The sequence below is a fragment of the Syngnathus floridae genome, chromosome 14 (assembly GCF_059516105.1).
Source record: "Syngnathus floridae isolate MCC-2025c chromosome 14, RoL_Sflo_1.0, whole genome shotgun sequence".
In the NCBI taxonomy this organism is placed as follows: Eukaryota; Metazoa; Chordata; class Actinopteri; order Syngnathiformes; family Syngnathidae; genus Syngnathus; species Syngnathus floridae.
In genome coordinates this window covers 11,137,833-11,157,968 of record NC_142426.1, presented here as the reverse complement: position 1 = coordinate 11,157,968, position 20,136 = coordinate 11,137,833, and the positions used below count along the sequence as shown (strand labels likewise).

The following is a 20,136-nucleotide window of genomic DNA, read 5'->3' as shown; positions in this document are numbered from 1 at the left end:
CAGGTCATCTGTTGTTAATTTGCGCACTAACACCAATGCAGCCGGTGGTCTGCGTGCATTAAGGGCTAAATGTTGACCCTCGTTTCTAAGCAAGGCTCACATGTGGACTCCACAAAATGGCCCGTTTGTGTTTTGGAGAAGTCTGGGTCAGCCTTTCATGGTGGTGTGTTACCCTAGAAAGGATCTAATTGCTTTCACTTGTCTACCTAATGATTTAGATTTTTGAATTAACTGCCTTTTTTTAAGAGTTTAATATTGCTTTCATTTCACTCTTACATTTCACCTAAAGGTGATTTTATCAATTATGGTTCCTTGACAGATAAAAGCTTGGGAACACATTGAAAGCTCAACTTAATTTCTCTCCAAATCTATTAGTCCGGCCGTATTCTTGCTTCAGGCACGGAGGCTCGTATGACCTCTTTGTGACCTTGTCACCTCACTCCACGCTGGACGCCCTAAACTCTGTGGGAACCTCCTCCTTCTACTCCTCAGTGCTTTGTGTTTCTTTGGACATTGTTTGTCTCACCAGATAAAGTGTCCTCGCCTCTTTTCTTCAGTGTCCCCGCTGAAGTGAAGCTGTGTGGTGCACTAACTGCCCACTAAGCGGGTTCTGACCAGGGGGTTAACACTTGCTTTTCATTCAACATCACAGGGCACCTCTTGGGACCTGCTGCTGCAGGTCGACCAGTGACAAGCACTGATGGATGCTGACAGGTCACTTGCCGTTGACGATGACTCTATTGACCTCTGAAACCAAATTTACCTCTTCAGTAAATTCATATATTCGCAGGATTCTTTTAAGATAAATGTAATGTACATTTATTTTAAGACCCAATATTCCTTTTTTTTTTTTAAATAAATGTGTACTTAAAATAATTTATAACATTTTATTTCAATTGAAACAGTTAAATAACACTCATTTTAATTCATTTTTAAATATATGTATTTTTAAAGTATTTAGATAGCCAGATCCAAATAAATACAATTTCTATCTGCATGCGTATTGATGTTTAACATAGAAAGAAATGGAATATTGTGTTTCAAAATAAAAAAATAGGAACGTTAATTTTCTACACAAACTACTTCAAAGTTTAGTTCACAAGTTTCAAAATGAACTTGTCAAGTCATGGTTCATAATTGAAAATTTATGACCCAAGTTTATGGTTCCAAAAATGAAAAGGCTATTACAATTTTCTTCCCCCAATAAAAAAAAAATTAAAAAAAAGTTGCTACGACCAAATAAATTACGGGTGACCTAGTAGTAGACTTGGTTGTCCTGTAGGCAGCGGTATAACAACAGAAAAGTGTCTAGTCCGCCATTTAAACACCAAAGAAGAAGAAGAAGAAGAAGAAGAAGAAGAAGAAGAAGAAGAAGAAGAAGAAGAAGAAGAAGAAGAAGAAGAAGAAGAAGAAAAAGAAAAAGAAGAAGAAGAAGAAGAATATGCGTGTCGCAAATCAGCCAGGGTTTTGATTGTGTCTTGACAGACGCAAGTGTCTACCGTTTGATTACCAACAAGCAGGAATACCAATGTTTGTGGAAACTTCTGTTGCAGTAGCGCCTTGGCGTTTTTCTAAATTGGTATGCTTCAGAGACTTGAGCTGGTTCTCTCCACATGGACCGAGAAGCCGAATACAGGTCCGACATTTCTATGGCAGTCAGGTTCATTGTAGGAAGGCTCCGAGTGTAAACAAGCCCACAGAAAAAGTTCACATCCCGGGACTGGATATGGTCACTTACGGAGAAAAGATGCACCATGTCCCGTGGCTAGCTAAGCCTTTTTGTCCACAGTGGACAAGGCCCCGTAAGGATCCCCAGTTTTACAGGTCACCTCCAGCTCATGAGATGCCGTTGTATCAAGAGACACCGTGTCATGTCTTCCACCAGAGGACCAGCGCACTCGAAGGTATCGTAAAACACTTCTCAGCACGGATTTGGATTTTTAACATCTTTTAAAACAACGGTAACGTACGTAAAGGCACTTTCTTGGCGTGGATCAGTGGCAGAGTGATCGTCTCCCAACCCAGATGTTGGGGGTCCGATTCTCAGCTATTGTGACCATGTTGTAGTGGGTAGTGGCTTAAATTCTCTTGCACCGTTCTTATGTCTTTTTGTAAGTGGGCAGGAGATAACGGAATGACTTTGTATTCTCTTTCCAGGTGTTCGCCAGGCCCTTTGGGTAACCAAAACCAAGGCAGTCTCTGGTTTGCCACCTCATCTGCTATCACTGGCAGAGAATCCTGCCAATCAATTACCAAATCAGGATGAGCGTGTTCAGAACGCCATCAAACATGCCCGCTTCTGGGACACAACTGAGGAGCGACCAGAACATTACAGGTATTTTGTCATCGTATACCCTGGTATTTGTAGAACTAAATCTATGTTTAACTTTTGGTTGAAATTAGGGTGGCATGATATTGGATACATATATGATATGCAAAATGGGTGCTGAATGGCTTTTTGTTTTTCGTGGGTGTTTTTGGAATACATCTCCCGCAATAAATGAGGGATCACTATATTTAATATTTATCTTTATTAGCAACCCACTCCTCTTGAACCTGCTCCATCTTTGTGCCACGCTTCAGCCCAGCCACCCATTGATTGGAAGGAGAATGGTAACTGAGAAATATTCATTGGCAGCTTCATGGAAAAGAGGTAAACTATCAAAAACCAAATTCCTTCTGTTACTAACACCAATTCTAATCATTGCTATTTAAAATGATACTTATTTAGTGAGCCCATTTCAGCAATAGGTACTATTCAGCCTCCATTAGTGTTTAGGAACAAGCTTAATGTTTCTGATCAAAACATGAATATTACACAAATGTTCTTAACTCCAGCTTTTATTTCATGGTATTTACATTGAAGTGTGGTAAACAGCTCAGGACAAAGCACTGAGAATGTGGTTTTATGTTTGTGTACCAGGTGAAAACTTGTTTCAGGTTCGGGGACAAAATGGTTTGCTCTATAACAGCATGGATCCTCTACCAAGGGTCTCTGATAAAAAGCAAGTGTCAGACACAGCAGATCATGTTCTTGAAACATTTTATCCTGTGTCGCCTACGGTGGATTTTCAGAAGGTACATGTGTACAAGGAGACGAACTGTACAGGTGAGGAAGAGCTCTGTCTTTTGTGTCTTGGGAATTTACTTATCATAAACTTCATAGTAATTCTGTGACCAATAAATTTACTGGTTGTGTCAGAATGCAGGTGCAGCATTTTAACCCATTTAATTCAAAATGTTTCTCCGACATGTAAACACCAAAATTGGTAGACCTTTCACGTAATCAATAAAAGTAATAATAAAATAATAAAAATATATATACAGTAGAACCCCGGAAGTCGACCTCCTTGGTACTCAATATATTCGGATTTCGGCGCAAAATGTCGGGAAATCTTTCCCTCTGATCTTGAACGAAGCTTCGGAATCTGACGTTAGTTGGCATTGTTATTAAGCAGGTTTTAAACCATTACAGAATATATAACAGTTCTTTACGTTTATTATTTTACGTCTTTTTATTGTTTGGACACGTTTCATTTTTTTTTTCCATTCAGGTTTCAGAGGACAGCATCATTACCCTCATGCCCACACAATTTACTTCCTGGAGCGTGATGTTGCTTACAAGCTTCTCCCTGAGCAGTTCAGAGCCAAGATCATCATGTTTCTTTTTGGAAATGCTCTGGCACGTGCACATATGCTTTATGGGGTAAGACTGTGCTTGTTCAGGTTGTCATTGTTGTCACCCTTCTTTACCATGTCTTGGGTGTACGTAGTCCTAGGGGTAGGCAATTCATTGAAATTAGTGTTGTTGAGTACGTATTCCAGACGTTTTGGTTTGGGGTCCTTCACTAAGGAAGCATATTCCATATCACCATTTACATAGGGCTGCCCGCGGACATGCCTGACTTTAAATCTGTGCTACTGTTGGATCTTTGTGAATTTGACTAACTGCTTTCCATTTTCCTTTCTCCCTCTTCATCCCCGCTGTCATTTCTGGATTGTTTTTGCACGCTTCATACACCAAGGCCAACACTTCTAGAGTCTTGGATCATCCTATCACAATACAGGGCGTCGGGACCAATGGCAGACTTTTCCAGTTTTTTGTTTTCCAACTCAACACCACAGATCTGAGAGAAGACGATGGCATCAAAAACCAGGTAAGTGTATGTGAGAGACCAATGCACAAATACAATATTCATTAATTAATGCACTCGGTATGCTTTTGTAACTTGGATTTTTTTTTTTTTTTTATTCATTTGTATTAGGTGTGGATGGAGGAAGATGTTGAGCTCTATGAGTTTGCAAAGGTCAGACCACTCTTCAAGAAGAAGCAACTGAAGGTAATTGCTCCTTAGTGAGCTCTATAATTAAAGTTGAATTGTTGCATCGTTTTCACAATTTAACAAATGTTATTTTGTCAAAACACAAGATCATGAATTAAAGTACATTTTATATTATAAACTCAGGGGCGAGGGGACAATTCAATATCAATATAAAATTGCCTCAATAAAATCTTCAATATAAACAAAATCAGGAAGGAAATGGCTTAAATAAATGGCCAGTCATCTCAGTGCAACCCTTACAATGAAATTATATCATGCAAACAAATGCCTATGGATGGATACATGGGGCAGAAGTCATTATAGTCCTATATATCCAATCGAGTATACCCAATCCATATATTGACCTTTTTTCTTTTGACTTTCATTTATCAAGTACACTTCACCAATCAAAATGTGGAAATCAAAACTTATATCTTATATACCATATATGTACCTTTTTTTTTTTCTTCTTCACCTTTCTCTCTAGATCCCAGCTGGTCTTGCAGGATACAAGCCAGAGACATTCTCCAAATTCCTTGCCCTATACCTTCACGGTGCTGTGTAGCACTAAAGACCTCCATTCATAGTTGTGAATAAATAAGTATGTGTGAAAGTTTGAAGTTATGGGAAATTATCTCAAAACTTCCTTGAAATTAAGTGAAAAAAATTTGCCCACCAGTATAACTTCATGACCAGGTGCTCATTGTGAAACTAGAAATAGACTGATATTAAATTCTGACATATTCCAATATCACTATATTAGATTTACAGCTCTAAAATGTCCTTTTTTTAAGAAAAAACAAATTCTTTATTATTATTATTATTATTATTATTATTATTATTATTATTATTTTAAGTATTTGGATGCTGCACAGAATCAAAGACTATAGAGCTATTTAATCATTTAGTTCGTATTTAGGGGAGGGAAACGCTTGAACCACACTCCAGTCCAGATGGTGGCGGTAATGCTCCGTAAAAAATGGTTGCCAACCGCCATTAAACCAACAAAGAAGAAAAAGAAGGAAGTAAACAAATTGAAACGGAATTAATTCTTGCAACTTTCTACGCTGTTAAAAGTGGGTGTGTGACCTTGCTACTGCAGTAACTTATCAGCACCATCCAATTGAAGTAGCTCAGAAGGTGCTTATTGATCATCGAAGAGGATAGCAGGTTTGCGTTCCATTACTGTCTGTGAAGATTTGGACTCATTCCCTTTTGGTGTTGTGCAGCCATCGAGTTTCACGGGGACAAATGAAGAATAAACGTCTACTGTAACAAACTATGGTGTAGTCTATCCGGGAGGAAGTGATTGTCAAACTCGTCTGCATTGGATGAAGTCAACTCGAATGCTTTGGATGTGGAAGTGATCATCTGCGCCATCATTCTGCTCGCTCGGACTGCGTTGGATGAAGAAGCGATCATCTGCGCCGCTATAAATGACCAATTAACTGATGTCCTTTTTTTTTCATCAGCTACATTATGAAGACCAATAAATCTTACAAGCTTGTTCTGCACAAAAGAGGTTTTGGTGGAAATGGTAAGTTAAAAACGTCCTATACATTTGTACTATATTGATTTCTCCGAGATTTGCTTGCAATCAAACATTTGTTTTGTTCAGATGATGAGGTGGTTGTCAATCCAAAAGCTTTCCCTCAAATCTGTCTTGGTGACATTATTGAAATTGCGCATCCCACAGACGAATACAGGTGAGTTTGTACCATGAGAAGGAAGTTAATATTGGGAGATTATACAGTGTTTGGGATTATATGTACAACTGCTTTTAAATCCACTTATTCTTACCCTAATGAGACAATCCTTTTTCTCTTCCTTAAAATGCATAGTCCCCTATTGCTCCAAGTGAAGAGCTTAAAAGAAGACCTCCCGAAAGGTAAGTCAACCATCTCAACTTAATTAAAATTCTTGTGAAACAGGAAAAAAATATCCCCAAAAATGTCCACACATTCTTAGTCATAAGGTTAAAAACTCCTGCTTTGTTACCCCATTTTTAAAAAAAATATATTTATTAGGATTGTGGATGGATCCTAGAGAACCAGAGATGCTTTATTCATCCCATTTGGGAAATTAGACTGTCACAACAGTAATTATTCAGAATTACATGGCGCCCCTAAAAATGTACATTGATTTGAAATCTAGTGGGTCGTGGCAGTACTATACCAAATTCTTAACTTGCAAGTGACTTGAATTACATCATTTTTATATTCCCTTTTAGAAACCATCAGTGTGGATCAGACTGTGGCACAAGCCTTCAGACTTCGTGCATACCAAGATGTCATTGTTAACATTGTTGACCCAAAGGTTTGCTAACTTAAGTTATTATTTCTGTCTACAATGATTTTCTAAAGTATTCAGTATGTACGTCATTCCATCATAGGTTCCCAGATTGTGGTCCCTCCATTTTAGGGTGTAATTCCACTATTGAGCACGAGGTGGTGGCACAGTATCATGTTTAACAGTAATTTGAAAGATGATAAATCAGGAATTTAACTTTGATTTTGTGAATGTAATATAACAACATGTGAAACAGTTCAAGAGGTATCAGTACTTTGGAAACCAGTGTATAATACCCATGTCATATTTTTGCCATAAAAGGACGTCACTCTGGACTTGATGGAACTGACATTTAAGGACCAGTACATCGGCAGGGGTGACATGTGGAGACTGAAAAAGAGTTTGGTAGGGCTTGTAAAAATATACATCTGAATTTAATGCATTTCTGTCATTGGTTCATTTTATTTAGTTTTGTATATTGTAGGTGAGGACATGTGCCTATGTGTCACAGAAAGTGGAGTATGCTGGAATCAGGTAACTCAATTTTTTTAACTTTTTAAAACAACGGGAACAAAAGTGCTGTTCCCCTCATGTGTTTTTGGTGTGCTAGATCCCAGGCAAGTGAACTGTGGGGGAAGGGAGAAAAAGTGACCTGTGGATACATCAGTGACGACACCAGGGTAAGACAGAGGCTCTGTTTATTTATATGATGGATGGATGGATGGATGGTGAATCTTTGTCATTGTTACCTTGTGATACAGGTTGTGTTCAGATCCATATCGGCAATGGTTTACGTTTTCATCCAAATGAGCTGTGAGATGTGGGACTTTGACATTTACGGTTAGTTAGTTGCCTTGGTTTGCACCATACTCGTGATCGACCGATTATCGTCCTGATTATTGGGTCAGATATTTGTTGGTCTACCACTACACGATACACTTATGTGACATGTTTTCAGTTTTGTTGTTTTGTCTGATGTCAGCGTTTCATTCATAGGTGATTTATACTTTGAAAAGGCTGTGAACGGTTTCCTTTCAGACCTTTTTGGCAAGTGGAAGGTTTGTGAGTCACCTTTGGTTTGGTCCGTTTTCTATTCATTACATGTTCTATAAAATGTCGAATCCCAAAATAATTGGTCTTTTTTTTTTGAATAGGATAAAAACTGCAGTCATGAAGTGACAGTTGTGCTCTTTTCACGTACATTCTACAATGCTAAATCAAAAGGTGAGCCACTCATCATCTTAATGTTTGTGAATTGTAACAATAAAATATGAGTAATCATCTTTTATAGATGAATTTCCCGAGAGTTTTAGAGCATCAATCCAACAAGATCACGAAGGTCGATTTTATGAAGACTTCTACAGGTATCATTTCTTTTTTATGTAGCTCAATTCAATTTAATGGCAGCTTAATAAGAATGAAATGTTCTTTTTATTATTATTAGAGTTGTGGCTCAGAATGAAAGGCGTGATGAGTGGACATCTTTATTGGTCACTGTCAAGAATCTCTTTATTCAGTATCCTGTCCTGGTGCGACTTAAAGAAGCAGGTAAACCTTTTAGATGACTTTGGCACTTTGTTTCAAATTATGTGTATTAACTCCGATTTTTTTTTCTTGATGGCAGATGGTTTTCCAGTTGGATATAATTCAACGTCTGCTCAGGGAAACTACTTGGAAGCCATCAACCTTTCTTTTAATGGTTAGCACCTTAATTTATTTTTTAAAAAAAAGCTGCTGAATTGTAATAATTTTACAACTGAATTTTCCTGAAAAAAAATCATCTTTGCATTTTGGTAATTGACAATTCAATTAACAAGGGATTATGACGGTGACTATTTGCTGACTCAAAATGTTATTGAAATTGGAACAAGTTGGAAGACCGTCAATATCATATATGTTTATGTTTGACTATGCCAGTTCCACTGAAATATCTTTCAATCGATATCTATAAATCTGATGTTCTCCCATTTTCTTTTAGTGTTCGACAAACATTATATCAATCGTAACTTTGACCGGGCTGGTCAGATGTCTGTTGTCATCACGCCGGGTGTGGGGGTGTTTGAAGTTGACCGTCTGCTTATGATTCTGACCAAGCAACGAATGATTGACAACGGTAAGTGCAAATGTTCAAACATAAGGCTCAATTCAAACGGTCAATGATTCTGCAGTGAACTATGTTAAAAATGTCTCTATTATTATTATTATTGTAGGGATCGGTGTTGACTTGGTGTGTATGGGCGAACAGCCATTACATGCAGTGCCGCTCTTTAAGGTAAAACCCAAATTCACTATAGCTGCTTAAAATCAAGTACATTTATTAATGATGACTTCCACATTTAATCCACAGTTGCACAATAAAGCGACACCTGACTCCTTTGTAGGGAATGACTATAATCTGCCTCACTGGATCAACCACAGGCAAGACTGTATTTCAATCATTCCATTAAACTTTTTCAGATATAAAAATAGATTGAAATAATAATTTTCCTCATGTTTTTTGCCTTTTAGCTTCTACACTTCCAAAAGTCAGAATTCTTGTAATAATTTTATTCCCCGAATTAAACTTGCTGACCAAAAGGTAAAATTCTTTATTTTTTACATCTTATCTGCAATTGAATGTTATTAATTAAAACATCTCTCAAAAACATATCTACATATTTTTCTTTTAGCGTCATTATGAAAAACTAAAGAAAGGCACAGAACAAAGTAAGTTGTAAAAACGCATCTTTTTTTTGTCTTGTACTCAAGATCTCGTTTCATACTTGTTATAGCGTTATGTATGCAAAAGGAGTGTGAGAACGGCTTGCCAATACAGGTGGACTATGAAGCGTATGACTCTCAGGTTTTCAGACTCCCTGGTCCTTCACTGATTCAGAGAAGTCCCACTTGCAGGTGTGTTAGTGTTGCACTTCAAATAATATTTACCAATTTAGATTTAACATCCATGTTTGCCAGAAATTCTTCAACTTTATCCTGCAGGATGGGTCGGGGGAAAGAGAAGAGTGGAAAGAAAATCTGCGCATCAGTGGAGGTTGCCATTGGCATGGGTGTATCTCCTACTTTATGTTTTGCTGGTACCGATGAACAACATAGTCTGGCATCTGATGATAGTCTCGGACCTGTATCCAACATGCTTCTGATACCCCGAATGCCCTCGATGGTTAACGAAGTCAGTAGCTCACTGGGATACACATGTGCCAAAGGTAGGTTGCTTAATATAGAGAAAATGACACATTTATTCTCAAATTTCCTTCCATTTATTGTGATTCTTCATTCAGAGTTTTTTGAGAAGACTGTCGAGTCTCATCGAGACTCAAGTGCCCCTGCTAGGTTTACAGTGGGAAGTGCCGAGTCCACCTTGTACATACAATCGGGAGGTTATACACCACAGAGAGCGCTTATGAATCCCTTCACACCAACCAGGATGCCCATGAAGCTCACATCTAACCGCAGGCGCTGGATGCACACGTTCCCTGTTGGTGAGTTATACAATTATTCATTTATTTTCAAATTCTTCATCACTTTTTCATTCTTTATTATTTTATTTTTATTATATTTTATTTCCTATAATAAATTTAACAGTTGATGTTTTGAAATGATTATTTTTATTATTTTTTTTTTTTTTTTTAATCTGACATTTAGACAGGGGTGTGCAGACTTTTTGTATCCACTGTACGTCTAAGAAGTGATATTTTGTCCTCCAGATCCTTTTGGAGAAGCTTTTCAAATCCATCACCAGACCTGGCAAAACATTGCAGAGTTGCAAGACAGTTACCAAAGAGATCATGCCCAGGCCTCAGCTGAGCTGCTGGAACTCACATATCAGGACACCACGGGAAGGTTGGAGAAACTTACCAGAGAAACTTACTAGAGAACAGCTGAGGGAATAGCTGAGGATAACTTTAAACACCTTCTGTTTCAGGCAAGCAAGCTACCCACAAGCAGATGAGAATGTTTTTTACATGAGGGGAGGGATGGAAGAATACACTCAAAGCCCTGGCAACAGTGGTGGTAAGAATACTCAAAAACATTTGACGATTGAACAAATAAAAAGTATTTAAATAGCATTCCATTACTAATCATCGAATGTACGTTTATAATAATTTATATAAATGCATCTCTTTGCTCTGTCAGCTGACCTTAAATGTGATATCGTTATAGCGACCAACAATTCTTCTGAATTTGTCGACTCATCCCAATGTGCTGACAATCAAAGTAAGTAAATTAAGAATACAGTGAACTTGACGTGTGTTATATACACCCAGATCGATTCCCCTGAAAAATGTTCTTAATTTATTTGATCTTTATCTATCTTTAAAGAGATTACAGGGGATCTTATTTAGAATTTATTTAGTAATTTATTTTTTTTTTTTGTCAATTATTTTTATATACAGTACATAATCATATTATGTCTGACAGTTCCCAGCATCTGCTGTGCAGTGGGGGTTGACTGGAAATCTCTGACCACACCAGCGTGCTTGCCCCTCACCACTGACTACTTCCCCGATCGGCAAAAGCTACAAAGTGACTACACTGAAGGATGCTATGACTTATTACCACACAGTGATCTGGAAAGGTGTCTTTCAACATTTACTTTGACCCAATTGACCTGCCCTCATGTTATCTTTAAATAAAAGCGGGTATTAACCTGTACTGTAAAATATGTTTGTTAGAATATGACTATTATCATGAGACTCAATTATTTATTTTTTTTAGGCGAGAAGATGACATGCCGGGGATGAATGCTACTCAAGTATTTGAAGAATTTGTCTGTCAGAGGTTGATGCAGGGTTACCAGATCATCGTCCCATCGAACAAGAGGAGACGACAACCCTCTGTGGCTACTCCTCTTGGCAGCAGTCCTTTATACACCAGAGGTAATTACAAGCTTCATAAATGTTTTGTACATTCAAATAAAGTTCTGGTTATACACACGTCAGAGGCTGCCACAAAACTCACAATCAATGTTTGACATGTCTTTTTTTTTTTTAATATATATGTAATAGGTTTGATATCAATGCGTCGAGGAGAGGAAGAAGAGACAGTTTGTTGGCTCAGTATGGGTAGGACCTTCCATAAAGTTTGCCTCAAAGACAAGATACTCACCGTTACGCGATACTTGCCAAAGTGAGTTTACTGGCAAATATTGCACAGCAGTGGTCCCCAACCATTTTTGCGCCACGGACCGTTTCAGAAATATTTTCGCGGACCGGCCTTTATATAAATAAATAATACATTTATATAAAAACTAAGACATTTATAATAAATATATAAATACCATTAAATAAAATGTTACACCTGGCAAAAAAACATGTTTTTATGCCAAACATAACATTTTGTAAATTTTTTTTTTTTTTCTGTGCGGCTTGGCGGCCCGGTACAAAGTGACCCACGGACCAGTACTGGTCCGCGGCCCGGTGGTTGGGGATCATATCTCTACGTCTATGAAAATAAATGGTACAATAGCACTGACTTTGTGTTTTAGATACCCATATGAGTCACGTCATATCCAGTACAGCTACAGCCTGTGTCCTCCTCATGTGGATGCTCATTTTGTGTCCTGTTGGGTTGAGTTTGGCCATGAACGACCAGAGGAATATAAATGGAATTACTTGGACCAATATATCTGCTCTGCTGGCTCGGAGGACTTCAGGTATAGATTTTATTTTGATTTGGAGACCGCCACATTGCGTTGTGAAAGAAAGCCAATTTAATGCCAATTTTTCATTTTTTTTCTGTCATTGGTTTTCTGTCAACTCTCAATGTAAGCATCATCTTAACCTGAATCTTAACTTGCCTCTGCCAGTTTGATCGATTCACTCAAGTTCTGGAGGACAAGGGTCCTCTTGCTTCCAGCTGGAGGAGCTCGGCGTGTGGCTGATGAAGATGGGCACTGGGATGTTTATGGAGCTGGATCAAGTACAGGAATAGGTAGTAGTAGTGACTGGGTCCTGCTGGATGGTTTCATCCGATTCCTTGAGGGAGTCAACCGCATTCGCCGACGCCACCGTTCCGACAGGATTATCAGAGTGAGTATCTCTGGGAGTGGGATCGTATGAAGACGAGCTTTTCTCATCTCTCGGAAATATTTTTGCGAGAAAAAAAATCCCCTTCTTTGAGATTGGTACCTACAGCAGAGCTTAACTTAACTCCATTCATCATTTTTTGACAATACAGAAAGGCACTCCCATGAAGGCCATGAATTCTCTCCTTTCATATCCTTCCGAACCAATGGTGCCACTGCAAGGCAAAAAAGGAACTTCAGCTTTATCTGCTTTACTGGAGATGGATCAGAACCATAGGTAAGTGTCCTATCAGCACACGATCATAGGTTACATTTAGATGCAGAAGCATTAGGAAGATGGTCATTTTTATTATTCAGCTTTCATCCACAGAATGCAGAATTGGACATGATGATCATGATTTGATCAGACATGCAATATTGTGCAACTTTTTTTTTCCTCACAAATTAAAAGTTTCCAGGCGTCTTCTCAATTGTCATCCCGGTAGGCCAATGAAAATAAAAGCTCTAGTTGTAATCAAATATATTCACACGATAGCAAGGGATTTTCATCTTAATGACTATTAATGTTTCCTTTTGTTTTATTTGTATTAATTTATGTTAGGACGTTAGAGGAACAACAGCAGAAGCCCAAGCCCATAACACCTGAACTATCAAGTGCCGAAAGTCCACGCAAGGTAAACTTTCTTTCCTTACTGTCTTAAAGTTGACACCTCACAAAGAAGTTATGATTGATGATAATATTGTTGCTTTTGTGTTATTCATATAGATCACTGCTGAATACATTGAAGGGGCATTCCAAGTGGGACTGACAGCTGGAACATCAATGCAGTTTGCAGGAGAGAATGCAACTGGCGTCAGCAATGACACCAGGTGAGATTTGATGGGGTTTTCGTGGCCTCTTTTCTTCTTTTATTATCTGGTCTGTAACTTGGAGTGTTCATTTAGAATATAAAAAAGATTAGTTTCCACCTTTTTATTTTTTCCTGCCTGATCTGTGAAACAGTTTGCATGTTTCTTTAATATGACATAAAACAAAGGGTGGAAATGATTACTTTTAAAACTGTCCGTGTTTCTCAGATTTTATAACTGCTGTCAAACTCTCTTATTGATTTGCTATCTTTAACAGATTAGCGGGAAGTAATAGTCAGTTTGCACTGGAGGACTTCTCTCTATCCTCTTCGTCAACACTCGTGGAAATCTTGGATGCCATTAAAAATCCTACGTAAGTATTTGGGTAAAAGTGTTCATGTGGGAGAAGGACACAATAATCATATTATGGTCTGTAATAACATAGGACAGGGATACTACTGCTCCCAGAACAGAGGGGCCTTCCATTCAACTGCTTCATAAGCGCTGAGGTCATCCACTGGTTAGTCACCAATGTTGAGGGTGTAACCACACAGAGCATGGCTGTCGATGTTATGCAGGTAAATTACAAATATTATAAATAATATAAAGTAAAATATTATAAAATATTGAAAATAACAACACTGACTGTCGTGTTGGCAAGTTGGGCCGGAAAAGTGACAGAATCAAAGCATCACTAATTTCCGAACATCATTATAGCACTATACTTTTTTTTTTTTTAAGCATTTTTCTTGCCAGGTGTGGCAGCAGACTTTTTTTTTTCCATCAAATTTTTAAAATATTTTTGTGGGAATATCACTTCTTCAAGGGATTTTAGAATGGAATACGGTACAAAACAAAAAAATACATTTATTTTTAACATCAATATACAATATTTAAATCAAAGCACTCTTTGGGGGGGTCTTTCCTGACTGCATTTCACTTAAGCATGCATTTCTCTGAATCTTTGTTTCTCTGTTTTATCTTCTTAGAAAATGCTCGATGAGGGTTTGGTGGCCCATGCATCCGGAGATGCTATGCGGACCTTTGTTTATGGGTTCTACATCTATAGGATTGTGGCAGAAAAGGATGGTGAACGGATTCAAATTACTTTCCAAATTGTTCACAATTTCCACAATGACATATGTGACATCTTTCTCTTTCCCATCTTTCAGGTCAAGCCTCACAGCTCCCCCCAACAGTGGCGTGCGGCTGGTCTACTGCAGGCTTGGAAGACTTTGCCTTGTTTCAGAGAAAATGGTTTGAGGTCGCCTTTGTGTTTGAGGAACAACAACCAACTGATCTCCCAGCGTTCCTCCTGCCATGGCTGCCTAGTCGACCAGCCTCTTATGCAAGCAGGCATAGCTCTTTCAGTCGCAGCTTTGGAGGACGCAGCCAGTCAGCTGCACTGCTAGGTACAACCAGACAATCCATGTTGCACTTAAGAGAGCCTTTCTTTTGTTTAGTTGATACGGACTGTGCCCATATAATACTTATACTTGCATACTAATACTTAGCACTTGATTTACTTACTGTATTTTCCGCACTATAAGGCGCACCTAAAAACCTCCAATTTTCTCAAAAGCCGATAGTGTGCCTTATAATCCGGTGCGCCTTATGTATGGACCAATATGGATTAGTGGATGAGGATTAATTTATTAAAGTAAGCTTTACGTGTTTATTTTGTGTGTTGTGTGATATGAACGTTTGAGCAATGTTGAGTTATTGATATATTGTTATTGTTTTCACTATTTCGAGTGTTACTATATTGTGAGTGCATTAACGTTTGAGCCACGTTGAGTTATTTATTCTATGCACTTTATAATCCGGTGAGCCCTGTATATGGACAAAGTTTTAAAATGGGCCATTCATCGAAGGTTTGCCTTATAATCCGGTGCGCCTTATAGTGCGGAAAATACGGTAAGTCTATCTGGTAAACAACATTAGCTCATGTAAGTAGAGAATAAAGGCAATCATTACATCATATTAGTCCATGCTCATTGTCCTTTCTGTCCATCATGTCATTTGTCTCCTATTTGTCTATTCTCCAGCTGCTACGGTTCCAGAGCAGAAGACAGTTACTCTGGATGTGGATGCTCATAATCGCTGGGGTCGAACTGAATGGTGCACCTGTTATTACCACGGCACCTTTTCCCCGAATTCTGCCTTCGAGATCAAACTTCATTGGATGGCTGTCACTGCAGCAGTCCTCTTTGAGATGGTAACTAAGTTTTTGATTTCTTTTTTTTTTTCTTCATGACAGTCTCGCATGTCCGGTGGGGCACAATATGCAGGAAAGATTTGTGGAGCTGTGGCTGCAATAAAAACTCTGTCTTGGTCGGTCGGCAATTTTCGCCCTATCTTGCAGTGTCTCTGCCTATCTACTGTATCCATCCATCGGTGAGACAGTACGGTCCACTTTTAAGTCTGTTTCAATCTTTTTGTTAGATTCAAGGTTGGCACAGGAAAGCGGCATCCTGTGGTTTCTTATTGGTTCCTGTGTTGGAGGGTCCGTTCGCCCTGACATCGCACCTGTATGGCGATCCTCTGAGAGCTCAACTCTTCATTAATCTGAATATTCATTGCCTTATGAAAAATGGTAGTGAAAACCTGTTTGAAGGTACACACTCTATACATATGACAGTTTTTTTTTTTTTTTTTCTTTCATGTATTTTCTACATTTATCATATTTGTTCATCAAACAGGTTTTGAACCAGAATCTTACTGGGACAGGATGCAGCTTTTTCAAGAGGCCATATTGTACAGGTTTTGCTTTTTTTTCCAATCTCTACTATCCTCCCAAATGTTGTTCGTATTTTATTCATTAAAGTAGCAATAGGTATTTTAACAAGTAAAAGTTGGGCTTGACTTGTGGAAATAATTTTAAGTTTGGAACCCACAACTTCTGAAGATAAATCATCAATTCCACCGTGGCACCATGACCGCTTGTTTATTAATTGCCTGACAGCACTAATTACAACATAAATATTTTTTGCAGATTTGGGTTCATCGTTGACAAGTTTTCTGCTTCAGCTTTTAATTTTCCATCAGAGAACAGGCCCCAATACATCCATGTAACAGGTTGGTCCCACAACTTTAAGGTATGGATATATTTTGTAAAATTCAAGCGTCATTCCGCCCCTTTCCTTTCAGGCACTGTTCTACTACAACTGCCATACTCCAAAAGAAAGTATACCAGCGGACAACAGCGTCGGCGCAGGAACTCCACCACATCCAACAGCCAGGGGTCATTCAGTGGTGAAGATCGCATTGGCTTCTATTGGGCCTACAATACTATGTTGACTAAAGCTTGGAGGACTGGTGCTCTAGGTGACGAAAGGCTGCCTGACCGCCTGCTGAAAGACTTTACAGACTTCTGTGCCAATAAGGACAACAGACTGCTGAACTTCTGGGATAGTTGTCTGGAAAAAATTAATACCAGCGCCCCCTAAAGTCAGCAATTACAATTTCATGTTTCAGTGCAATTTTAAATGCCCGATTTTTTTTTTTTTTTGCAGACAAAAACAAAATAAGACATCCCCAATACCAAAAAACACAAAACTAACAAACCAAAGCACACACAAAAAAGGTTTTCATTTCCTTGTAGAACTTTGGAGTGAACTGAATGAGCAAGCGCTAATTTAAAAAAAAAAAAGAACACTTTTCCTTTTTTATTGTGACACAATATTGCATTACAGTTATCAATATTATTTCCAGGTATTCTCTGTTACGACGCATATACAGAAAACACAAATGCATCCTGAGCATAATGTAAACGTGTTTTAAGTATAGTTTGTCCACTTGAGTTTGCCGTAGCGTGACGTCATCAACTGTCGCCGCCCTCTCGAGCCGATATGACTACTCGAGTAAATCTGGTACCTACAAGGGACGTTTGTGCGTCGTGGACTTTTTCCGCATAAGCGGAACAACAACGGAAAATATTTGTTTCAACGGAAAAGTTATCGGTCTACTGTTAAGCCTTACACAATATCCTAATAAGTAGGCATTCGACACTTATTACACCACACGGTAAGGTTTTATTTGCTTTGGTAACGCTCTTATATGATTAACACTTAAGGTTAGAGGAAGCTTCAAACTATGGTATGCTTGCACGAACTCACAGCTCGATCGATGAATTTTGCACAGTTTATAACTGTTGATAACTGCATTTTCCATAAGAATATTGCGTTAATGTACATAACACTTTTGATGTGGTTCTCTAATGAGTACCAGCTGTTGTTTTTTTGGTCCACATATTTAACCCCGACACACCGACTTAAAATGGATCAACTTAAAGATTACAGCACTTGCAGCCCGTGTAGTTTGAATCAAAGTAAAATGCAACGAAGTATCCGCCGATTTATTTTATTTTATTGTGCACTGTCGGTAGTACAAGTGAGCGAGAGCAGTTTCAGGCCACATGACGTAATTTCCGGAGCGACTTGACGGCATGTCACGTGACACGAATGCAACAGACCTTTGTTTCCATGGCGACGGGTTTATTATTACTTTTTAAAATATTTATTTAGGAACTCAGAACGTGTAAACACAATTGCCAGTAGGTGTAATATACCCCACTGCATTTTATATGGGGCTGGGACCAGCCATCAGTTTTCCTTGGCTTTGTGACCTTATTCCCTGTATGATATATATATATTTTTTAAACTGTACACTATTGTTTTTAACTGTTAAAAGCTTAATAGCGTGCTTGTTTGTAGGCCCTTTGGCAATGGCTCAAGACTTAATAGAAGAGGAAGGCATAATTTTTGATGAATTCCACAAACTACGAGCACTAGAACCAGATGTCAGCCAAAAAACATCAGACCTTAAGGAAGAGTGCAAAGAATTTGTTGAAAGTAAGACTTGTCTATTGTTCTTTATCAATATGTATGGTATCAATCAATCACAATTTGTTGAAAGTAAGACTTGTCTATTTGGTCTTTATGCATAAAGGTTAATGAATTTATCTCATCCACTGACAACACACCTGGTTACGATTCAATCCCTTACAGAAATAGGACAGTTTCAGGGAAAAGTTGGATCTCTAATAGAGCTCGTAGATCAGTTGGCAAAAGAGGCGGAGATGGAAAAATTCAAGGTAAGGTTGGGCTTTATTTCCCCCCTTGATATACAACAACTCTGCAAGTGCCACTACTCTAGCTGAACAATTTCAGTAAAAAAAATAAATAAATAAAATGTATTGCCATTTATCAGACAAATATTTCCATTATATTACATTCAATCATGGATTCTCTATTTGTAGGCCATTGGAGCAAGAAACTTGCTGAAATTAGTGGCAAAGCAAAGAGAGGCGCTGCAACAGCAGCTTCAAGCTCTCATTGTGGAGAAGAAGACGCAGCTTGAAAGGTAAAATAGAGATTTTGTGGCCTTTTGCTAAAAAGTCACAACATTCCACGTCGCGCATGATCAACGTACGGAGGCTGTCTGACAAATTTTCAGTAGGATTTGTCAATGAGTTTTTTCGTAGGCCTCGGTCACACTGATCGGGATTGTTATTTTTTATTTTTTCCACTCTAGGTGGCACTACAGAGCCATTTTGTTGTGATTGTTTATGACAATAAAATATAAAACTTTACACCAGGGCTGATGAGTGTGCAAAATATGATTAGTTTACCTGCATAGGGACCTTGCAGCAGGCAGCCATGATGATGATTGATGTGGACATTTAGCATCAAAGCTAGAACATGTCAACTTGTTAATATTTAACATGTTTTTATATGTACGAGATGCTCAATCCTGTATGTATCCTTGTTTCAGATATCGTGTTGAATGTGATGCCTTGTCTAAAATGGAATCTGAGCAGAATGAATTTATCAACCAGTTTATTTTGCAGTAAGTATGTGCTTGTGTTCTGCAATTATAATGCACAAGTATTACTTGATTTGAATGACTTTTTTTAAAAGATTTTTGTCAGTAAAGTGTATCATAGACTATGATTTTTTCGGGTTTTATATTTGTATTGAACTGATCCCCCGTGAAGTGCAAGTGCATGTATTGTCATTGGAGTTTTAAGTTCATTTTTTTTCCTCTTTATAGTTGACCAAAGAAGCCAACCAGAACTGCATTGAGTGATTCAAAACATTGGAAATGCCATTAAAGTGGAAGAGTGGCGGCATTAAGGTCCTACCAATTTCTTTTGAAGTATGCTTCAGTAAAATACAGAACTTAAGAACCTATGGATGTCAGCACATTTGGCTTTTTTTTTTCCATTTGCCAAGGAAAGAAAGAACCACTCACTGAAACACCACTTCTTTTATGCACGTTTTCTCCAAGCTAACGGCTAACTGTATTGCATGAATGGGTGTGCCGTTATGCAAAAACGGGGAGATTATGCTTCTCTTTGGGTAATCTTTATTTTATAACACTTATAGTAGTTTTTAAATAACGTGTATACATATATACGCCTAAATATTGATATCCAATATATCTTGTGAGATTTCACATTAGATTGCTGGTTTGAAATTTACTTTATTATTATTATTTTAGTAAACATTAAAACCTGTTAAAACTTGTCTGGTGTTTTATTCCTTGTTTTTATTTTTATGGGCATGAAAAAAAAAAATCTGACATTTGGTTAACTGCTTTGTATGACAATATGTATGTGTTTTACGATGTGTAATATATGTTGGTGTC

The 20,136-nt window shown here is 38.1% G+C and overlaps 3 protein-coding genes across 4 annotated transcripts; all 3 read left to right on the top strand.

The window, feature by feature from the left end:
- The first annotated feature begins 1,407 nt into the window (after nt 1-1,407).
- Nucleotides 1,408-4,935, top strand: mrpl37 (mitochondrial ribosomal protein L37). The gene is made up of 8 exons (XM_088395940.1): nt 1,408-1,904; nt 2,158-2,335; nt 2,538-2,653; nt 2,924-3,109; nt 3,555-3,706; nt 4,026-4,157; nt 4,266-4,340; nt 4,810-4,935. The coding sequence occupies exons 1-8, from the start codon at nt 1,529-1,531 to the stop codon at nt 4,885-4,887; spliced, it is 1,293 nt and encodes a 430-aa protein (XP_088252066.1). The 5' UTR covers nt 1,408-1,528; the 3' UTR covers nt 4,888-4,935.
- A 776-nt stretch (nt 4,936-5,711) lies between these two features.
- On the top strand, nt 5,712-17,496 carry depdc5 (DEP domain containing 5, GATOR1 subcomplex subunit). Of its 2 annotated transcripts, none has more exons than XM_088395939.1 (41): nt 5,712-5,859; nt 5,941-6,028; nt 6,164-6,210; nt 6,553-6,638; nt 6,933-7,016; nt 7,096-7,145; nt 7,222-7,291; nt 7,373-7,451; nt 7,608-7,669; nt 7,766-7,835; nt 7,903-7,975; nt 8,056-8,159; nt 8,236-8,310; nt 8,590-8,724; nt 8,822-8,883; nt 8,959-9,029; nt 9,120-9,189; nt 9,281-9,317; nt 9,383-9,503; nt 9,591-9,814; nt 9,890-10,090; nt 10,316-10,451; nt 10,534-10,622; nt 10,773-10,826; nt 11,031-11,187; nt 11,328-11,488; nt 11,618-11,738; nt 12,097-12,264; nt 12,418-12,640; nt 12,789-12,913; nt 13,238-13,310; nt 13,403-13,506; nt 13,763-13,858; nt 13,931-14,063; nt 14,475-14,574; nt 14,658-14,897; nt 15,534-15,703; nt 15,931-16,102; nt 16,188-16,248; nt 16,481-16,563; nt 16,636-17,496. In XM_088395939.1, the coding sequence occupies exons 1-41, from the start codon at nt 5,802-5,804 to the stop codon at nt 16,932-16,934; spliced, it is 4,632 nt and encodes a 1,543-aa protein (XP_088252065.1). In that variant the 5' UTR covers nt 5,712-5,801; the 3' UTR covers nt 16,935-17,496. The 2 variants fall into 2 exon arrangements, with proteins under 2 accessions (XP_088252065.1, XP_088252064.1); XM_088395938.1 differs by having other exon boundaries at nt 9,567-9,814.
- Nucleotides 17,497-17,537: 41 nt separating this feature from the next.
- Nucleotides 17,538-19,339, top strand: LOC148387726 (intraflagellar transport protein 20 homolog). The gene is made up of 5 exons (XM_088395941.1): nt 17,538-18,122; nt 18,201-18,338; nt 18,495-18,580; nt 18,746-18,849; nt 19,261-19,339. The coding sequence occupies exons 1-5, from the start codon at nt 18,071-18,073 to the stop codon at nt 19,337-19,339; spliced, it is 459 nt and encodes a 152-aa protein (XP_088252067.1). The 5' UTR covers nt 17,538-18,070.
- The last annotated feature ends 797 nt before the right edge of the window (nt 19,340-20,136 follow it).